We start from the raw sequence: 22,239 nt of genomic DNA on the forward strand, positions 1-22,239 counted from the left end.
ACCATCTGAGCCACCCAGGCGCCCCAGAGAGAGTCTTAAGCAGTCTCCATGCTGAGTGCAGAGGCAGACGTGGGGCTCGATCTCACGACCCTGAGATCATGACCTCAGCCAAAACCAAGAGTTGGATGCTTGACCGACTGAGCCTCCCAGGAGCCCCTAAACATCAGTTAAAAGAATGAGAGCTGACACTGGAAAGTCTCCTCAATACATGCACAGTATTGATGTAGTTTTGGAGTGTTGCTGGGATTCAGAGCCCATGGCCAAGAAAGAATTCTTGAGACATCTTCAGTGCAAAAAGGTGGTTTTATTAAACATGCGGACAGGACCTGTGGGCAGAAAGAGCTGTACTGGGGTCATGAGGTGTGGCCAGTTTGAATAATCTTTAAATTAAAATGTTTGCACTGGGTGTTATGCACAAACAATGAATCATGGAACACTATATCAAAAACTAATGATGTAATGTATAGTAATTAACATAACAAAAAATTAAAAAAAATAAAATGTTTGCTAATCTCACAGTTAAAAGTTAATGTATGTAGGGGCGCCTGGGTGGCTCAGTCGTTGAGCGTCTGCCTTCGGCTCAGATCATGATCCCAGGGTCCTGGGATCGAGCCCCACGTCGGGCTTCCTGCTCTGTGGGAAGCCTGCTTCTCCCTCTCCCACTCCCCCTGCTTGTGTTCCCTCTCTCGCTGTGTCTCTCTCTGTCAAATAAATAAATAAAATATTAAAAAAAAAAAAAGTTTATGTATAAAAATTTCTGCATGTTCATTTATTGTAGATTTCAGGAATTATTTATTAGGATAATGGTAAGTTTATGAAAAGGTTGCTATATTTAGTTGTCTTCATGGTAGAAGTTCATAATTAAGTACAACAAAATAATTTTTTGAGATTTTTGATTAATTGATATAACCATTGTTAAAATCACAGGGAATTGGAAGTTTAATCTATAAAATTTAAATTTACTGAGTTTTAAGTTAAGTAATAGCTTATATTTTAAGCTTATATTTTAATAGCTTATATTTTAATTTAAAAGTTTTCAGATTCTTAGGCTTTCTCAGATATATCAGATGTGATTTACTTGGCTTTTAAAGAAAAACTGGATATTTTATATGTGGTTTTAAAGTGTGTACTATTTCAGTGATTATCTTTATAAAACTGGTACCCAACTACATTCTTTAAAGGTTTCAGGTTTGTCTTCTTTAGAAATCTTAATTATATGTTCATCTTCTGTACATGAAATTTGTTATTTTTTCTGGATAGTCTTTCGATCTTTCATAATATTTTCCTGCCCAGTTTTGTTTGCGTGATAAAAACCACATATCCAATATATTTGGTCGAATATATTTTGTATTCTCTTGTATTATTATTAGCTACTCAAAATGACACATTAAAAAATTTTGTTTAGGTCTACATGAATTTGATGCACTGAAGGATCCCGAAGTGAATGAATTCCGAATAAAAATGCGCAAATTCAGTGAGGAAAAGATTCAGTCGCTTGTGGGATTGTCTTGGATGGATTGGCTAAAGCAGACATATCCACCAGAACATGAACCATCAATCCTTGAAAACTTAGAAGATAAACTTTATGGAGGAAAGCTCATTGTGGCTGTTCATTTTGAAAATTGTCAGGTAGTATTATGTTATTTAAGAAATACATTGTAATAAATCTGTGGTTTTTACCTGAATGCAGCACCAGTCTAGAGGAGATAGCTGGTAAATGTTATTACAGAGAGCATTTTTAGATTTAAAGATGGAAATAAATTTAGGATTACGTATAACAATCAGAAGTGACACATCTTTTGCACCTGTATGATTTTGTGATGCAGTGATGTATTAGTCTAGATCAGGGTTGGAAAACTGCAGTTTTTGAATGGTATGTATGTATTTATGTTATTTATTTAACTATTTTTAAATTTTATTTAAAATCAATTAATTAACATATAGTGTATTATTAGTTTCTGGGTTTTATATTTTAAAGGGATGTAAAAAAAACTCATGGAATTTTTAAAAGATGGAAAGAGAAAGGAAGAGAGAGAGAGAGGAGGGAAGGAAGGGATGGAGGGAGGGAGGAAGGAATGTGTCACAGGTTGTCAGCAAAGCCTGGTTGTTTACAGAAAAAGATTGCCAACCCCAGTCTAGATAATGTTCTTTAGTGTAGATGTTTTGTTTTCTCATTTGATTTTTCTCTTGTATATAAAATGAAAGGTTTGATCAAATGATCTCTTTTTTCCCATATTCTTATATGTGCATTCTGTGAATATGTATTTAAGTGGTGATATGGATATGGGCATTATATTTGAGTGTATTTACAGTCTATACCTGAATGGTCACAGCTATTTTACAAACCAGATTATGATACTGCCTTTGTATCTAGTGTGGTCATTTTATCATCTAGGATCTAGCTTTAGAATTATGGTAGGAGTTCAAGGATATTTTGTGTTCTTCTTCAATTACTGTGATAACGATAATGACATAAACCATTTCAGTAGCCATTCTATATTGAGCACTTTACCATGCCAAGAACTATGAAAGGTATTTTTAATATATTTTCCACCTTTAAAACAACTCCAAAAAATGTTATCATCCCTATTTTACAGTGAAGAAAATGAAAGGGAGAGAAGTTTTTCTTTTTCTTTCTTTCTTTTTTTTTTTTTTGCTGCCAGTCCTTAGAGCTGGTCCGTGGTAGAGACAGGATTTTATCCAGGTGTCTCAGTTTTATTCACTTCTGTCTCCTTTCCAACAGTGTGTTTCTAAATATTTGTAAGAACAAATGCAAAAGAAGGAAAGAAGGAGCCGGCCTTCTGGCATTTTACAAAGGAGGTTTATCTAGGTTAAAAAATAAAAATAAAAAAAATATTTGTTGCTCTCTCCCGAGGTGTGTTGAGACTAAAGTTCAGTTTAAATCAAGATTTGGATATTATAAAGTCTCAAGATCAAATTTAAAATACTATTTAGGGAATTCTGCAGTGTTGGAAGAGGTGGAATGGGCAATTTTACCACTGAAAGGTGACTAGCATTCAACTTGAAAACACTGGCTCAGGGCAATTTGCCCATCTAGGTCAGTCTGCATTTCATTACATATGGGTCAGATCTCTACTGAATATACACGTTTTAATGTAATCATCATTGTAACAAAGTATATGTGAAAATAAATGTTTTGAAGTTAGAAGAGAAACGGAGATACTGTGAAATCTTACTGGATTCCAAGCAGTCATAGAATTTTCCCCCAAATTCTTTTATTTATTTACTTTTAGTTTTTTAAAAAAGGTATTTTAATCACCTAGTTATCAGCATGACAAGTGCACTCCTTAATCCCTGTCACCTCTTTCACCCATCCCCCTACTCACCTCCCCTCTGGTAACCATCAGTTTGTTCTCTGTAGTTAAGATTTCCTTTCTTGGTTTGTCTCTCTCTGCAGGTTTCTTTAGGTCTAAAATGAGTGTCTTATAGGCAGCATATAGATGGGTCTTGTTTTTTTTTATCCACTCTGTCACCCTACGTCTTTTGATTAGATTGTTTAGTCCGTTTACCTTCAATGTATTTGGATATATATGTATTTATTGCCATATTAATACCTGCTGTGTGGTTGTTAAGATTTTCTCTGATCCTTTCTTGTCCTTCTCTGTTTCATAGTTTGCTGGTTTTCTTCAGTGATACAGTTGGATTTCTTCTCTTTATTCTTTGCATATTTATTAGCGGTTTTTGATTTGTGTTACCATTAGGTTTGTATATAACCTCTTCTGCATATAGCATCTATTAAGTTGATGGTTATTTAGGTTTGAGCCCATCCTTTATTACTCTCCTTCCCATGTTTTAGGTGTACATTGTCATATTTTATATTCTTTTGTTTTGTGAGTTCCTTGACTGATATTTTACAAAAATATTCATTACTGTTTTTGTGTTTCCTACCTTCATACTTTCACTTTTGGTCTTTCCTTTCCACTGAAAGAGTCTTCTGTGTAGTATTTCTTGCATTGCTGGTTTAATAGTCACAAACTCCTTTAGTTTTTCTTTGAGAAACTTTTTTTTTTTTGAAGATTATTTATTTGACAGAGAGAGAAGTGAGAGAGGGAACACAAGCAGGGGGAGTGGGAGAGGGAGAAGCAGGCTTCCTGCTGAGCAGAGAGCCCAATGTGGAGCTCGATCCCACGACCCTGGGATCATGACCTGAGCCGAAGGCATATGCTTAACGACTGAGCCACCCAGGTGCCCCATGTCTGAGAAACTCTTTATCTCTCCTTTTATTCTGAGTGATAGCCTTGCTGGATAGAGTATTCTTGACTGCAGGTTTCTCCCATTCAGCAGTTTGAAAATATCCTTCCACTCCTTTTGGCCTGCAAAGTTTCTGTTGAAAAATTAGCTCATAGCCTTATGGTGTTTCTTTTGTATGTAACTGTCTTCTTGTGTCTCTCTGCTCTTAATATTTTTTATTTATTTCTATATTTTGCCATTTTAATTATAATATGTCTTTGTGTGGGTCTGCTTTTGTTGTTTTTGTTGGGGGTTCTCTGTGCCTCCTCCATCTGGGTATGTTCCCTTCCCCAAATTAGGGAAGTTTTCAGCTATTATTTCTTCAAATAAATTCTCTGCCCCTCTTCTCTGTCTTCTTCTGGGATTCCTATAATGCAAATGTTATTACTTTTGATGGAATTATTATGTTCCCTAAGTCTGTTATTGTTTAATATAATACTTTTTTCTCTTTTATTCATCTTGATTATTTTCCATTACTCTCTCTTCTAGGTTATTTGTTCCTCTGCTTCTTCCATCAAACATGTTTCTTATTTTGTTTATTGAGCCTTTTATGTATGCTATATTTTTCTTATTCTCTGTATTAATGGTCTCACTGATGTTCTCTACTCTTTTCTTATGTCTGGTTAGTATCCTTATGATCATTGCTTTAAATTCTCCATTAGGCATGTTACTTATATTTGTTTTGCTTAAATCTCTGGCCTTGGCCTGTTCTTTCATTTGGGACAAATTCCTCTGTCTTCTCATTTTGTCTAAGTCTCTGTGCCTGTTTCTCCATGTGTCAAGAAAGTCAGCTACATCTTCTGTTCTTGTGAGTAATGGCCTTATGCAGAAGAGGTCCTGTAGTACTCTGCAGTGTAGTGTTCCCTGTTCCTCATGGCCTGGTGCTTCTAGTAACATCTCTATTGTGTGCTGAGTGGTCTCTGCTATTGTGTCCTGGACACTTTATCCTTCAGGTCAATAGTCTGCAGAGGCTTTGTTTGCCTGTTGTGGGCAGTGTTTGGTCCAGGGCCTGAATGTGGTGCATTTTAACTAGATGTGTTCTGGTCTGCTTATGAAATGAGATCTGTTGCATTGCCACCAGAACCGAGGCCTCACAAAACTCCTGGGTCGGGAGACATGAGACATGTTGCTGTCAGGGGTTTGGGCTAGTCCTCTGGGTGAGGAGGCATGCTGTGGTGGGACCGAGGCAAGCATGACTGGGAAGGATGGATCCACAAGAGTGTGGGGGCAGGGCTTGGTGTAAGCAAGTTACATGTGAGTGCCAGTGCTGTGTTCATTCCCTCAGGTGGTTCTGTGTTTATGCTGAGGGATAGGGAAGGAAAATGGCGCCAGGCAGTTCCTTTTTTTCCCCCATGGGGTTTCTCTGTAAGGGCTACCTCTCTGGAACTCCTGCCCTGAGTTGAGCAAATATCTTCCCCTCTGTGCACTTTAGGCCCTCTAAAGATCTCTGTTTCCATGCTATTTCCGTGGGCTGTTTGTTCCACCTTGTTTCTAATCCCTCCGGGCTCTCCCTGAACCAAGTCCACTAACTGCAGAATTGCAGACTTTAAGCCCCACTGGTTGCAAGAACTTGTGAAATCGGGCCGTCTTTTCTTGCTGGTTGCGCTGTGGACTCCTTTTTCCCTTGGGCTTCTCCGTGTGCTAGTTTGTCTCTTGTTCTTCTGCACTGTAGCAGCTCCCTTTGTACTGCACAGGCCATGATCTGTTTCTCCTCTAAGTCTCATCTCTGCAATTCCCTCCTTCTTCTTTGTGGCTTCTTCTCTACCTTTAGTTGTGGAGTTTGTTCTACCAGTCTTCAGATTCATTTCTGGGTATTTAATTTAGGAGGATTTGATAATTATTTATTGTATTCATGGGACTAGGTGATCTTCTTCTCTTCCTATTCTGCTGTCATCTTCCCCTCCAACAGTCATAGACTTTAATGCTGAAAGTAGTTTGAAGATCATCTAGTCAGATTCTTTCTATAATAAATCTTTTCACCATCCCTTATATAGTGTAGTATCTCTGACCAAAATACATTCAGTACTCGGGGAAGCACTCGGCCTTCTGAAGTAGCATGCTTTCAATTTGGCAAGCACATACTTAAATTTTGATATAAAATATATTTAAAAATTCAAACTAGCCTTTTATGACTTCTGCCCCTGTGGTTGTCCTTTCTCGTTTACCCATTCAGTCTTCTCTTTATTATACATGTCAAATATTCAGATAGTTGAGATACAGCTATCATAACTCTCCTTAGTTTACTTTTCTTTTAGCTGAGCATTTCCCTGGGGATTAAAAAGTTCCTAGTTTTGTATTGTATAGACTAGTAAAATTATTAAGTTATTAAAGAAATTTGGAAAGCCACATAGAGCTTATTGCTCTTTGTTTACGCAACTAAGACCATTTTAAAAAAAAACAAATTTGGTGCCTGGCTGGCTCAGTCGGTAGAGCATGCAACTCTTGATCTCAGGGTTGTGAGTTCGAGCCCCACATTGGGTGTAGAAATTACTTACAAATAAGATCTTTAAAAAGAAATAAAAATAAAACCTCAGATTCATTGTTATTACCAGTACTATTTCGTAAGTGAATAAATATTTCACCAACAAAAAATAAGAATGATGATATCAGAATAAAGGATGGTTAGCATACTGATACATGCATTTTTTTTGCCCTTCCGACTTATATAAAATATTCATTTTGCCATTTCATCATTACTGCTAATGACCAACATTAGGAAGCAGTATGTAGGAACACTAAACATGAGATGAAGTATAACAAAGTACTCATAGGTTAAAAAATGGTTTTACAGGATAGTTGGGGGGCAATATAGACAGTAGTTTCTATGAAAAATGTGAAATTTTAGATGACCACATTGTCCATATCATCTAGCTTAGATTAGGGCTCTTAAGACTTAGCAAGATAAATATAATCATGGAACTATCATGTTTCAGTTTTGAAGAACATTAGTCCCAGCAGCCAGACCAGAGAGGAGTCATTTTTAATTCCAAGAGTCATAATTTGTTAAGGATACCAATAAACCTGAGGATCACTTTCAAACCTGTGTTTTTTTAACCTCAGCCAGCATAAGTTATATGAAATAATAGTATCAATTAAGGGAGAGGGGCACATGGCATTTGAAATAGTCTCCTGTGTGTTAGGGAACAGGGCGGGTTGTGAAGAAGGAAGAAGGAGGTGGAGACTATACTTTTGGGGAATTTCAGAGAATATATCAGAAGCACGGGCAGAAATGTGAGAAACAGTGAAGCCCATACAGTAAAACTATGAAGAGTAAGTATTTCTTCGCCTGTGTAGACATTATCTGAATATCTGATATAGATGTAGTCACAAATGAACTGTATACCTTCCTGCTAAACAGAAGTTTCTGTCCCATCCATATGCGTGTCTTTGTTGGGTAGTCTCTCATGCAGCTGTTCGTAAGCATTGAGCAAAACAATGCAAGTTGACTCCTCAGGAAAATTACAGGTCTTTTAAAGGTGCAATATTTTGTGAAGTATTTAAGAGAGATGTTGGAAAATTGCTTGATACAGGAAAAACCAGTTGAGTTCTGACCAAGTCAGCCCAATTAACGGTTTATGTGAAGAAAATTAACATGGGTGATGAGACACACCAGTAGTTCTTCAGAAGACTTGAATGTAATCATCATGATATTATGATTGGTCTTTAAAGGAAAGTTTCGAGCTCTTGGTACTATATACAGTTCCATTATGCAGATGTACAGTTGACCCTTGAAAAATGAGTGCCAACCCCTCCATATCCAGAAATCCACATAAAACTTTTGACCCCCACAAAACTTTCCTCCTACTAATAGCCTCCCACTGACTGTAAGTCTTACTGATTTATCATAAATAGTTGATAAACACATATTTGTTATGTGTTGTATACTGTATTTTTATAATAATGTAAGCTGGGGGAAGAAAATGTTATTAAAATCATAAGGAAGAGAAAATACATTTATGGTATTATCCTGTATTTATTAAAAAAATCCATGTAATTAAGTGGACCCACGCAGTTCAAACCCATGTTGCTCAAGTGTCAACTGTATTTCCATTGTCTCAGTTGCATCTCTCTAAGAAATGATGATGAGGAATGTCTTTCACATACTTTTGAACCATTCATATTTCTGTTGTGTTTGTTTTTTGTCTATTTTAAAATTGTGTCATGTGTGTCTTGCTGATTTGTATAAGTTCTTGGTATTTGGGGGTTAGTGAATCTTTGTCATTCATATGTGTTGGGAATGTGTTCTCCCTTTGTGTGGCTTATCTTTCTTATTCTTTGTTTTGCTAGTTTTATTTTCCTTGCTTTTTATCCTCAAATTCTAGTCAGTGTTCAGATTTTCTCAGTTGTTGTGTTATACACATGTATACACACACAGCATATCAAGTTCAACATTGCTTTGTATGAAATAACATCAATTTATGTATTTCTATTAGATATAAACCTAGAAACAGAATTGGTGAGTCATGGGTGTATGTGTGTAATCGGCTTTTAAAAGATAATGCCAAACAGTTTTTCTTTCTTTCTTTTTTTTTTTAAAGATTTATTTATTTTGAGAGAGAGCGCACGCGCGCGAGCATGCTTGCACAAGCAGGAGGGGCAGAGGGAGAGGGAGAGAGAATTCCAAGTAGACTCTGGCTGAGTGCAGGGGCTCAGTGTGAGGCTCAATCTCATGACCTTGAAATCCCGAACTGAGCTGAAACCAAGAGTCGGTTCCTTAACCGACTCCGTCCCCTCAGGTGCCCCCCAAACAGTTTTTCAAATTTATATTCCTACCAAAAATATTTTCAGTTTAGTTTCTTCACATCTATGCTAACACTTGATATTGTCAAATTTAAAAAATCTTTTAAAATTTGCCATGTTTCTTTTCATTGAGTTTTAAATTTCACTTAATGTGTTTTATTTCTTGGAGTTCTCTTTGATTATTCTTCAGATATATTTGCTCTTTATTAATTTTCAAACTACCTTTAATTCTTGACACACATTAACTAAACTTGTTTTATTTTCTGAGTATTACTTGTAATATCTGCAGTTTTTCAAGCCCAGTTCTGATTTCTGGTCTTTTTTGTAAGTTCTTGCTATCTGATAATGAGTGTGTCCTCTAGTTTTGTATTTCTAAAAAGTTTATTTATGGGGGCGCCTGGGTGGCTCCATCAGTTAAGTGTTTGCCTTCCGCTCAGGTCATGATCCCAGGGTCCTGAGATCGAGCCCCGCATCAGGCTCCTTGCTCTGCAGGGAGCCTGCTTCTCCCTCTCCTCCCCACTTGTACTGTCTCACTGTCTCTCCTTCTCTCTGTCTCTCAAATAATAAATAAATAAATAAATAGTTTATGAAATAGAGAGTAAATGGGAACTTTAAATAATTTTATGATATATTAAGGAGTATAAGGCCTTATTATTCAGACCTGTGCTGTTTAAATGGAGTAGCCATTAGCCACATATGTACATTAATTTTAAATTTAAATTAGTTAAACTAAGTAAAATTAAAATTCAGTTCTTCACATTAGCCACATATCAAATTTCTCAAGAACCACTGTGGCTAAGAGGATGTTGCATTGGACATTCCATTTTTAAAGAGTTTTATTGGGTAGCACTGCTTTAGACAGTTATGACCATTTGTGTTATGTTAAAAAAAGTATCATATCTCTTTGTGACTCTCTTTTTAAAGGTAGATTATTTTCTAAGGTAGATGAAGGTTTTGAGGTGGATAGTGCAAGGAAATTAAATAAGAAGCTGTATTGCTCTTTAGGAGAAAGATGAAGAATTGCTGAAGTAGAAGAGTGTTATTGGAGATGGAGAGGAGGTGACAGTTGGCAACCCAAGGATATGAGATCATTGGTATCTTATTGGGAAGTGAGACTTCTCAAATGACTCTGTGGATCCTGGCTCATATGCTTTGATGCATATTGCACCAACTCATATAGAAAATTAGGAAAAAAAGGGTAAAAAAACGAGAGAAAATAGATTGGAACACCCAGTAAATTTAGGTTTAAAATGTTGGAATTTGAAGTACCTTGTGGAAAAGGGAGATGACTTAACTTAGTGGAAATAGTGCAGAAGCAATCTCCAGTCAGTACGAATTTTTTAACAATCACAGCCAGGGTAGCAGTTGGCTGCTTTAGGAGATAGTGAATTTTCTTAAATTCTTGGTATGTGATCATATGGTGGGAAATAATTTTGCTAGATTATGAGAAGTTTCAGATGTTAAGTAATCTTTAATATCTGTACATTTGGGATTTATGATGAGCAGATTTGATAATATTCAATCCTGACTATATCCTCGTTTTGTATTAATGAAAGCTTCTTTGTTTCTTTTTCCATGTTTATAAAATTGGACTGAATTGTTCAGTTATAATTTAGTTGTTATATAGATCTCTTCTTACTAGTGACAACATAAAATTCTTAGTATGGACTACATTTGAACAACTACAGGTATTTTGGTATCTTTTTTAAAGAAAATATTAAAAATATAAAGATATTCACTGAGAAATGTATTTGATCAACTCTCTGGTGGTAAACTTTCGTTAAATATACACTTTAGTTAAATATGAATCTTACCTGTGGGATCTGTAGCACTTTGTATAGTGTAAGATGACTTGCAGATTACCAGAAATCTTAATTTGTTGTGGACATATTATATTTAGAAAATAGGAAAATGTACTGGAATGTTAAATGTAAAGTGTATACATATGTAATATATATATGTACATATTATGTATGGCTATATACAATATAGTAATAAGTATAAATGTAAAGAGTGGGTTTTTTCAGCACAAATATAAAATTGCTCCTTTTTTCTATCCCCCTTTTTAGGATGTGTTTAGCTTTCAAATATCTCCTAATGTGAATCCTATCAAAATAAATGAACTGGCAATCCAAAAACGTTTGACTATTCATGGGAAAGAAGATGAAGTTAGTCCCTATGACTATGTGTTGCAAGTCAGTGGGAGAGTAGAATATGTCTTTGGTGATCACCCACTCATTCAGTTCCAGGTATGTGTATTAACTATCAATTTTCCAGAGAAGGGTGTGTGTGTGTGTGTGTGTGCACGCGCATGTGTGTATTTAACAATTTAAATTTCTGATAAAAATGTATTGTTATAGTCAAGTATTTAGAACCTACAGAAAATTGTACAAAATTAAATAATAGATACTCATAATTCTACCCACCTCTGAGATAACTATTGTTAAAATTTTGGCATGTTTTTGTTGTTTACTTGCAGTTATACATATATATATTTTTGGCATAATGATTATATATTTAATGTATGTATCTAAATGTTTCCTTTCTACTTTTTTGGTTGTTTCAGTGTTATATCATCATTTCCTGTGGCATAATGAATTATTTTTTATTTTTTAAAGATTTTATTTATTTATTCGACAGAGAGAGACACAGTGAGAGAGGGAACACAAGTCGGGGGGGTGGGAGAGGGAGAAGCAGGCTTCCCGCAGAACCGGGAGCCCGATGTGGGGCTTGATCCCAGGATCCCAGGATCATGACCCAAGCCAAAGGCAGATGCTTAATGACTGAGCCACCCAGGCTCCCCTCTTTTTTATTTTTTAAAGCTTTTATTTATTTGCGAGAGAGAGAGTGCACAAGGCGGGGGGACAGAAGGAGATGGAGAAGCAGACTCCCTGAGCAGGGAGCTGAGCAGGGAGCTAGACGAGGGTCTCAATCTCAGGACCCTGGGATCATGACCTGAGCTGAAAGCAGATGCTTATCCGACTGAGCCACCCAGGCACCCCGGCATAATGAATTCTTCATAAAATTTGCTAATGCCTTCTATGTTATCATATAAACATAATAATTAGGTAGGAAATATTCTGGGGGAAGTAAAATACAAGATTTTTATTAAATGGTTACTAATTAAATTGTATAAAAACTTATTTGTGATTATCCGTTAACAAGGTCTTACACATTTTCATTGTGAATTAGAAAACTTCAGTTTCAGTCTAACATTTTATATGTATAATTGCCTTTCCCTCTGCTTTTTGTTACTTCCATATATGGTAGAAAGTTTGTAAGCATAAGGTCTGACCATCCTCAAAAGCTTTCCTCCATCTTTGACATACATATTTCCATGCAGTCATAATTTCCTTGAGTATAGTGCCTCAGATTGTTTTTGGAGTAAAGTGGAGTTTAAATAAGGTAAGTGAGGGGCGCCTGGGTGGCTCAGTTGGTTAAATGGCTGCCTTTGGCTCAGGTCATGATCCCAGGGTCCTGGGATCCAGCCCTGCGTCAGGCTCCCTGCTTGGCGGGGAGCCTGCTTCTCCTCCCCTGCTTGTGTGCTCTCTTTCTCTGTCAAATAAATAAATAAAATCTTAAATAAATAAATAAATAAAGTAAGTAAATGCAGTTTAACACCCCTCCCCCACCATGAAGTGTGCTATTTATCAGATAGATCCTGGCTTTGCCTTTAAGAAACTTGAAGATATTTTTGTTGAAATTACATTTGGAGACTAAAAAATGGTCATTGCATAAAGAATAAAGGCTAAATGCCAAGTTAGAGGTAAATACTAACAGGATTTTAGAAAAATATGTCAGTACTCTTGTTTTTTATTGTTTTGTTTTAAGCAAGGATACAGGCATGCCATATATTAAGTGATGGCTGACAATAAGGAGCTGTGATTTTTTTTTAATCTTAATTAGTGGAGGGCATATTATTTTGCCACAACTAGGGTTTGTGGGGTTTTTTGTTTGTTTGTTTTTTAGGATTTGTTATTATAAAGAAAATTAAAGGCTTGTATACGTTTTGTACAGGGTCATAGGAGAGAGAAAGTATACCATGTAGGTAAAGGAATGTGAAGGAAGTATAATGATACATATTTCATAGTGAAAAACTTTTGATTGACTATATTTATCATAATATGTAACTCCTTACAGACCATTCTGGAATTTTTTTTTATATATATATATATTTTTTTGATTTTTATTTATTTATTTGACAGAGAGAGAGACAGCGAGAGAGGGAACACAAGCAGGGGGTGTTGGAGAGGGAGAAGCAGGCTCCCTGCGGAGCAAGGAGCCTGATGTGGGACTTGATCCCAGGACCCTGGGATCATGACCTGAGCCGAAGGCAGTTGCCTAACTGACTGAGCCACCCAGGCGCCCATTCTGGAATTTTTTAAAATTTCAACAAAAAAGTATTTTGTGGTTCTGAATTGAATATAATATGTTCAATCTATATAGGAAATTTATTCTTCTGAGGAAATATTAAATTTCTTTCTATTCAGTTTGTTAGGCATCCCCGGTAATGTGAATAACCACCCCTTTTCTTATATGCCTTTGGAGAGTCATTCTGGTCTCATGGAAGTAAAGCAGAGTATCAAGCTAAGATGGCCAGTATGTTTTTGCAAGGGAGATAGTAATGCTTGTCTTCTGGAGCCCTGTTCTGTAAAGGTACCAGGTCTGCCTCAGGGATCCATGGGAAATTCTAAGATGACCACCTCAGGATGTGAAGAAATGGCCACATACGTACTACATGTCCACTTTTCCTGACTGATTGGTCAAAGCTTGCACTGTGATATCACAGTCTTTACCAATCAAGTCCCACCCTTAGAAAGGTGAGCCAGTTGGTCAAAATGTTAGGTATTAAGAGCAAAGAGAAGGCAAAACATCTAGACTGAGGTATATATTTCTTAAAGGTTTAGCAAAAAAAAAAAGAGGTAGATTTAAAGATACCAGCTATAAAGATGCCAGGTATGTAACTTAGCTCTTCTGACTTTTAGTTCTTTCATCTATTAAAGGGAGGAAAATCTCTCTTATAGTGTTGTTAGGAAAATTAGCTATAAATATAAAAAGCAGCTAGTTCTTAGGTACTTAGATGTTCAATTAATGGTGGCTATTTTATATTGTGATTTTAATTTCTCATATTCTTGACATTAGTTAAGATATTTTCATAGTACATTGGTATAGTGGTGTTCATTTAATATTATTCTTATGTCGATTTAAGTATTTGCTTGAAATCTTTTTTTTTTTTTTTTTTTTAAGATTTATTTATTTGACAGAAAGAGACACAGTGGGAGAGGGAACACAAGCAGGGGGAGTGGGAGAGGGAGAAGCAGGCTCTCTGTGGAGCAGGGAGCCTGATGCGGGCCTCTATCCCAGGCCCCTGGGACCATGACCTGAGCCGAAGGCAGATGCTTAACGACTGAGCCACCCAGGCACCCCTGCTTGAAAATCTTTACCTTATTCTTTCTTGCCACTGTAGTATATCCGGAACTGTGTAATGAATAGGACCTTGCCCCATTTTATGCTTGTGGAATGTTTCAAGATCAAGAAGATGTATGAACAGGAAATGATTGCCATAGAGGCTGCCATAAATCGAAATTCATCAAACCTTCCTCTTCCTTTACCACCAAAGAAAATGCGAATTATTTCTGTAAGTTTCATGTGTGAACCTTTGGTAACCCAGAAAGCATGTAATTTTGTTAGGTGTGTGCTTAAGCCTCACATATTTTCTCTGCTCACTTCTCCTTCTGTGAAAACCAATGCACATTTGCCAAAGATCCATTACCATTTATTGGTAGTTATCTTTCTAGCTACTATTCTTTTTCCTCAGCTCAAGCTACATATAAATGTAAATATGCTATTTCTGGTTTTGGTGTTATTTTGGTATCACAAAAAATGACACCAAATTAGAGGTTTCTTGAGAGTACAGCCAAACGTAGACTTCAGTGAGCAATTTGAGAAATTTGAGACATTCTAGTAGAAAAGTTAGATGTGCAAAATAGTTGATGTTCTCGCGTATTTCATTTCTGTCAGCTTAGCTATGATAACATTTTTGGTATAACTTGCCTTCTTCTTACTAAATACTTTTAGAATTTAGATATATCAAAGTCATTTTTTCCAGAATATAATATATTTATATAAAGCAAATCCTAAGTTTCTGTTTATTGATTGGAACGGTTAACATTTTTAATAGTTATTCAGTTTTAACAAGTTGTATGTTTAATCTCTCCTTGATGATTAAGATATTAACTGTATATTAATTTAAATGGTCAATTCTTAGTTCATTCAAATCTTTAATACTATTTGTTTATGGTGTTTAATTTAGTGAATCTCTTGGCAGTATTGGAATGCTGCCTGTGTTTTGCCATAAGAAATAAGTGCTAGTGGTTGTGATGCTTAATTTAGTATATGTGATTTTCAGTTGTTAGTTCAGAGGCCTGTTTTCATTATTTTGCTAATGGACATGAGAACAGATAAGATGATTTCATTGCTAGCATAGAATATTTATGTCTTTAATTAAAATACTCTATTTCATTCTTTTGTAGCATGTTTGGGAAAATAACAACCCTTTCCAGATTGTCTTGGTTAAGGGAAATAAACTTAACACAGAAGAAAGTGTAAAAGTGAGTACTTGTTAAGATTTGAGTTTTTTTTTTTTTACCTGCTCCATTGTTAATATTTTTGAAAGATTTATTTATTGACTTTAGAAAGAGAGAGAGCACACACAAGCACTTGAGGAGGGGGAGAGGCAGAGGGAGAGGGAGAGAAGCTGGCCCCATGCTGAGCCCGGAGCCAAATGCAGCCTGATCCTAGGACCCCAGACCATAACCTGAGCGGAAACCAAGAGTTGGCCACTCAACCGACTGAGTCACCCAGGTGCCCCTATCTGCTCCATTATTTGAATAACTTACTGATATGAGTGAGTTATTCACTCAAAATGAATATTCAATGACTGTTACATTGGAGATTAAATTTTCCCTATATTGGTCAATTATACAAGATAGAATGGTATAGAACTTAATGGATAGAATGGATAGAACTAATATAAGACAATTAAGGATTTTTGTTTTAAAGTATTCTTCGAATAGTTGGAGATGTACTGGATATAGTGACATTTTTCCTGTATGTATTATGTAAAAGAACTTGCTTTAGATCAGGAATTCAGCAGATACAATTTAAGCCAAAACTATAGGTCACAGATTCCTATGCAAGCTTAACTCTCCTTTGTCAGCCTTGTTTAGAGCTGCACTCAGCCTCCTTTCTCAGACCTTTCCCTTTCTTTTAAACTTGTTGAACACAGAGAAAATGTAATACCATTTCCTGGAAGAAAATAGATGACTACATTATGGACCACAAGTTGTTAACACCTGGCGATTTATTACATAACCCCATACAATTAAGTAAAGATTTAACAAGGCTTTTTGTCTCAAAGTATAAAGCACGCATTTTCCCCTATTTTGCTTGGCAGGAAATTAAGTGAATAGTTTTGTGATCCAAGAAAAGATTCACTTAGCTTGAGATATTTGCTGGCATGAGGATATATTCAGGAACACCTTGCCAAAGATTATACCAGTGGCTTGCTTTTATAAATGGACTTTAAAGATTCTTTGGTTAGCTGTCATTAAAATAGGGCTTTTTTGCGGGGGGGGGGGCTCTTATTTTCTCAGCTAGGATTTAATTTTTAATGAGTATGCTTATGGCCAGTTAGCCTTTGTTTTCTGTTTTAGTGGTAATTCAATTTTTTCCTTTAATTTAAACTTTCCTTATTAATTTTTGTCTAGTTGCAGGAGTATAACGTGATTGTTGGGACAGGTAAAATAGTTCAAACACCATGAAAGAAAAAAGTTACTGATCTTTTTTCTCTTACAAATTGACTTGAGAAAGCTTCCTCTTATCAATTTTCTGAATAAGCTTATATAGGATTAGTATTATTTCTTCCTTAAATATTTGGTAAGATTTACTCCAAGCCATCAGTCCCTGGAGTTTTCTTGTGGGAAAGTTTTTTTTTTTTTTTAAGATTTTATTTATTTGATGGAGCGTGAGCATGAGTAGGGGGGAGGGGTAGAGGGAGAGGGAGAAGCCAACTCCGCTGAGCAGGGAGCCTCATGCGGGGCTTGATCCCAGGACCCTGGGATCATGACCTAAGCCCAGGGCAGATAGCTTAACCGACAGAGCCACCATGTGGGAAGGTTTTTAATTAGAAATTTAATTTCTCTCTCTCTTTTTTTAAAGATTTATTTATTTGAGAGAGAGGGAGACTGAGCAAGTGTGTGGGGATGGGGCAGAGGAGAAGGAGCGAGAGAATCTCAAGCAGACTCCCCGTTGAGCATAGAGCCTGACGTAGGGCTCCATCCCACAACCCTGAGATCCCCCTTCCCTGAGCTGAAATCAGGAGTCAGATGCTTAATCAACTGAGCCACCCAAGCATCCCTAGGAATTTAATTTCTTTAATGGATAGTCAGGTTTTCTACTTCTTTTGTGTCAGTTTGGTAATTTTTGTCTTTTGAAGAATTTGTTCTAAGTTGTTATACTTTTGGCATTACGTTTATAATAGCCCCTTAAATTAGTTCTCCATTGCTGTTTAACAAATTACCACAAACCTAGCAGCTTGGATGCCTGTTTATTAGCTTGCATTTCTGTTAGTCAGAAGTCTGGGCATGGTGTGGCTGGGTTTTCTACTTACGTTCTTGCAAGGTTGAAATCCAGGTTAGTTGGGTTGTATTTCTTCCTGAAGACTCTGGGGAAGAATTTGCTTCCAAGGGGATTCAAGTTACTGGCCAAATTCAGTTCCTTGAATGTTGTAGAATTGAGGTTCTCATTTCCTTGCTGTGTCTTGGTAGGGGATTGACTGGGGATTACTCTCCATTACTAGAGGCATCTTTCATGCCTGACTGTGTGGCTCTCTCTATTTTTAACTCTATAGAAACGGAGAATTTCTCAAGCATCAAATCCTCACACTTTGAATTTCTTGCCAGGAAGAGCCTGGTGCCTTTTAAAGGTCTCACCAATGCATCAGGCCCATGAAAGATAATCTCCTTTCCTTAAAGTCAGTTATGTCAAGTAGTATAACCTAATCACAGGAGTGAAATCCATTATATTTAGAGTCCCAGAGATCTTAAAGAGCACACGAATGTCTTGACCAGGTGAGTGTGCTTAGAATTCTGGAGCATATTGCTTCCTGATCAGTCTTTTCTTAGCCTTGTAGTGTTTTACTTTTCAGGTATGTATCTTAATATTCAGGAGAAGCCTGAACTCAATGCTGTCCCAAATCTAGAAGATGACATTAGTGCACACAGAACTCAAGAAGCCCTCTAGTTAGAGCTCTCAGGGGAAAGAGATTGTCTTCTAACTCTCAGAGAGAGTGAGAATTTCCCTACTTTTCCCCTCTGTTACTTGTTTCCTGTTCTTCTCTGTTGTCATTTGCCCCAGTTTCTAAGAAGTCCTCTGGGAGCAGTAGCCGTGGTGGCAGTGGCAGCAGCAGCAACGATGGGGACAGGCCTAAAATGCAGAGTTGAACCTTCTCTGATTAGAGGAGTTGTAGAGAGAATGGGGCAAATCCTCACAGGCTTTTTTTTCTTTTTCTTCTGTTTGGCAGGAAGTGTGGGTGAATAAAGCTTTAGCTTTCTGGCCGGGTGATTAAAAAAGGGGAGCCCTAGGCAACCAAAAAAATACTTGGATGATTGAAGAGTGGGAAGAGCTTGGGAAAGCAACTTCTTAAAGTTGTTTATGCTTATAGGTTTATTCCTGAGCTGTACTTAATGCGGATCTGAGTCTGAACTCCTACGTACTTTGAAAAGAGAACTGTAGCATATGCTCCCACCAGGTCTCAGTCTGGTCACTGTATGCTGCACACAGAGGACAGATCCAAGAGCTCTGCAAAGGATTTTGAAAACTGAACTGGCATTAGAACCATAGCTTCAAGAGGCTTGTTGCAACTTGTAGTCTGAACTTAACCATTGTCTCCTAAAACATCAACATTCTCTGTAGGATATAAACAAAACCCAGAGTCTTATAACATAGTGGTCATAATGGTCTAGGATGCAATTTAAAATTAATTGGCAAATAACCAGGAATATCTCAAGTTCTATGGATAATGATAATCAATAGGTGTCAGTGCTCAGACGACATAGATCTTGAGTTATTATGTATAAAAATGCTCCAAGTAAGGGCAAACACAATTGAAAGGGATGGAAAAATAGTTTCAGCCAAGAAATAGAAGATAAAATGGGAACCATATGGAAAATTTAGAACTGAAAAATACAATAACTTATCATTTAAAAACTCATTGAATGGACTTAGTAGTGAAATGGTAATGAGAAAGGAAAGAGTCAGTGAATTTTAAGATTAATAAAAATAATTTCTGGGGCGCCTGGGTGGCTCAGTCAGTTAAGCGTCTGCCTTCGGCTCAGATCATGATCTCAGGGTCCTGGGATTGAGCCCCACATCGGGCTCCCTGCTCTGCAGGAAGCCTGCTTCTCCCTCTCCCACTCCCCCTGCTTGTGTTCCCTCTCTCTCTGTCTCTCTGTCAAATAAATGAATAAAATCTTTAAAAAAAAAAAAATTCCAATTTGAACAAAATAGAGAAAAATGATTGAGGGAGAAAAAAACTTTATAGCTTCAAATACCTGTGTGTAACAATATCAGAAGATTGAACATGTGTAATCTGAGTTCCAGAAAGAAAAAGAATACAGTTCAGAAAAACTATTTAAAGAAATTATCATTGGGAGCTTTCCTGGTGAACGACATAAATATAACAGATTCAAGAAGCTCAGTGAACCACAGATAGGATAAACCCAGAGAATTTCAAGTTCACGTACATCTCATAGCACACTTAGTCAAAAATCATAGCACCTCATAGCCTACTTACATGGGTGTCAGCACACCTAAACTGTTAAAATATATATATAACCTCAGGAAAGAAGGAAACTATCTTAATTTTTTTCTCTTCTTATCAGTGCCTGGAACACTAATTAAATATTTGTGTTATGAATTAATACATTTTAGTGTAACTATCTCTAACATCTTTATATTCTTAGTTAAAGATAGCATAACACTCCTCCCAAAAGCCAGAACAAATCTGCCTCTTTACAAAGTGATGCCCTTCATGAAACCATGGGAATTTCAACTTATTCATCTCACTTGATCTTTTTTTGTGTCTCATATCTAATGGTAGAAAGTAGTGGATTTTGGCCATTATTACTGAATAAGAAGGAAATTAGATGTAATGTTGGGAAAAAGTTTCATGTCTTGCCCAACACAGAAACATTTTTAATTGTTGAATTCAGGAATTGTGTGTGTAGCTTTGGCACATCCTTGCTGTAGCACAGTGGAAAGTTCTTTGCATGATAAAGCCTGCCTTTTCTTGTTCTCCAAATGTTCTGGGGCTTGTGAAAAAGGGTCTCTGGAAGTTTACTAAAGTTGGACAATAAAACATGACTGTGATAAGCATGATGGTGCTTTAAAATTCTTTTCACAGCCTGAAGATGATTCAGACCAAGCATCAGGGAATGGGACAATTTTGACAAAATTCCATGTGATGCAAGTTCAGAGTATAGTTTTGCTTACTGATTTTTCTGAAAACAAAAACTTCTCTTTAATTTTGCTACTATGGGAGATTCTAAGTTCAGAAAACACAAGGATTCCACTTTTTTTTATTGTATTCACATACAACTTTTTAAAAATTTTATTATGTTATGTTAATCACACATTACATCATTAGTTTTTGATGTAGTATTCCATGATTCATTGTTTGCATATAACACCCAGTGCTCCATGCAGTATGTGCCCTCTTTAATACCCACCACGAGGCTAACCCATCCCCATACCCCCCTCCCCTCTAGAACCCTCAGTTTGTTTCTCAGAGTCCATGGTCTCTCATGGTTCGTCTCTCCCTCCGATTCCCCCCCCTTCATTTTTCCCTTCCTACTATCTTCTTTTTTTTTTTTTTTAACATATAATGTATTATTTCTTCCAGAGGTACAGGTCTGTGATTCAACAGTCTTACACAATTTACAGCGCTCAGCATAGCACATACCCTCCCCAATGTCTATCACCCAGCCACCCCATCTCTCCCACCTCCCACCACTCCAGCAACCCTCAGTTTGTTTCCTGAGATTAAGAATTCCTCATATCAGTGAGATCATATGATACATGTCTTTCTCTGATTGACTTATTTCAATTAGCATAATACCCTCTAGTTCCATCCACGTTGTTGCAAATGGCAAGATTTCGTTGTTGTTGTTGTTGTTGTTGTTTTTTAAAGATTTTATTTATTTATTTGAGAGAGAGAATGAGATAGCACGAGAGGGGGGAGGGTCAGAGGGAGAAGCAGACTCCCCGCCGAGCAGGGAGCCCGATGTGGGACTTGATCCCGGGACTCCAGGATCATGACCTGAGCCGAAGGCAGTCGCCCAACCAACTGAGCCACCCAGGCGCCCTGTTGTTGTTGTTTTTGATGGCATCATATATATCCCATCATATATATACCACATCTTCTTTAACCATTCATCTGTTGATGGACATCTTGGCTCTTTCCATAGTTTGGCTCTTGTTTCCACTTTATTTTAAATGTAGGTCACTTTTAGTATTCTTGTTTGTTTTTAACTATGTATCAACTTGAATTATTTTAGCAAATTACTAGGAGATTTCTCAAGTAGATATATAATCTTAATGACTTGGTCTTAAATCACACTTTGACTAATTACATAATGAGTAATATTTCAACACATTTCTTCAGAATATGCAGGGTCTCTTTTTTTATTGTTACCACCCATGCTTTGGTTAGAGTCTTTATTATTATTCTTTTCTGGATCACACCCTTTGCTGTTGCTGTTTATAGCTAGTATAGAACTTTTCGAGTTCATTATACTTGAGTTTTTTTGAGCTTTGTAGCCACCTGATCCATAATTTTACTTCATTCCTTATATCTGAATTCTGTTAGAAGTTGGTTGTTAGAATTACAGCTAGCATTTTTTGTTTTGGTTCCTTAAATACTAATATTTTTTGAGTACTTATGGAGTAGACTCCTATATGTTCTTATTCTCAAAAATTGTCAAAAACCAAGAGATGCTAACATTTTCAAGTTTAGCGATTTAAGTAGCTTGTTTTTATTACAAAAACATTGAAAAATATTCATTTCTTTAAACTTGTAATTTTTCTGAAGAAAGTATTCCGTATTCAAAAGGTGATAAATTCCTAAGTCTCGTACATGTTCAGGGTCACCAAGAGTAAGAACTGAATAGAATTTTTATCCTCAAATTC

The 22,239-nt window shown here is 36.6% G+C and overlaps 1 protein-coding gene across 10 annotated transcripts in view; it reads left to right on the forward strand.

The window, feature by feature from the left end:
• Positions 1-22,239, forward strand: part of PIK3CB (phosphatidylinositol-4,5-bisphosphate 3-kinase catalytic subunit beta) — a 201,273-nt gene that overhangs the window by 98,302 nt on the left and 80,732 nt on the right. For 9 of the 10 annotated variants that reach the window (XM_045903676.3, XM_064587213.1, XM_054504387.2 and 6 more), the window contains 4 exons: positions 1,406-1,629; positions 11,061-11,240; positions 14,459-14,629; positions 15,525-15,602. In XM_045903676.3, the coding sequence (XP_045759632.1) occupies positions 1,406-1,629; positions 11,061-11,240; positions 14,459-14,629; positions 15,525-15,602 (653 nt within the window). The remainder of the gene's footprint in view (positions 1-1,405; positions 1,630-11,060; positions 11,241-14,458; positions 14,630-15,524; positions 15,603-22,239) is intronic. The other variant, XM_064587230.1, reaches the window with a different exon arrangement.

This window comes from Mirounga angustirostris, unplaced genomic scaffold, assembly GCF_029215605.1.
Source record: "Mirounga angustirostris isolate CCGP_5_RB_7025 unplaced genomic scaffold, mMirAng1.0.hap1 SCAF_1, whole genome shotgun sequence".
Taxonomy (NCBI): domain Eukaryota; kingdom Metazoa; phylum Chordata; class Mammalia; order Carnivora; family Phocidae; genus Mirounga; species Mirounga angustirostris.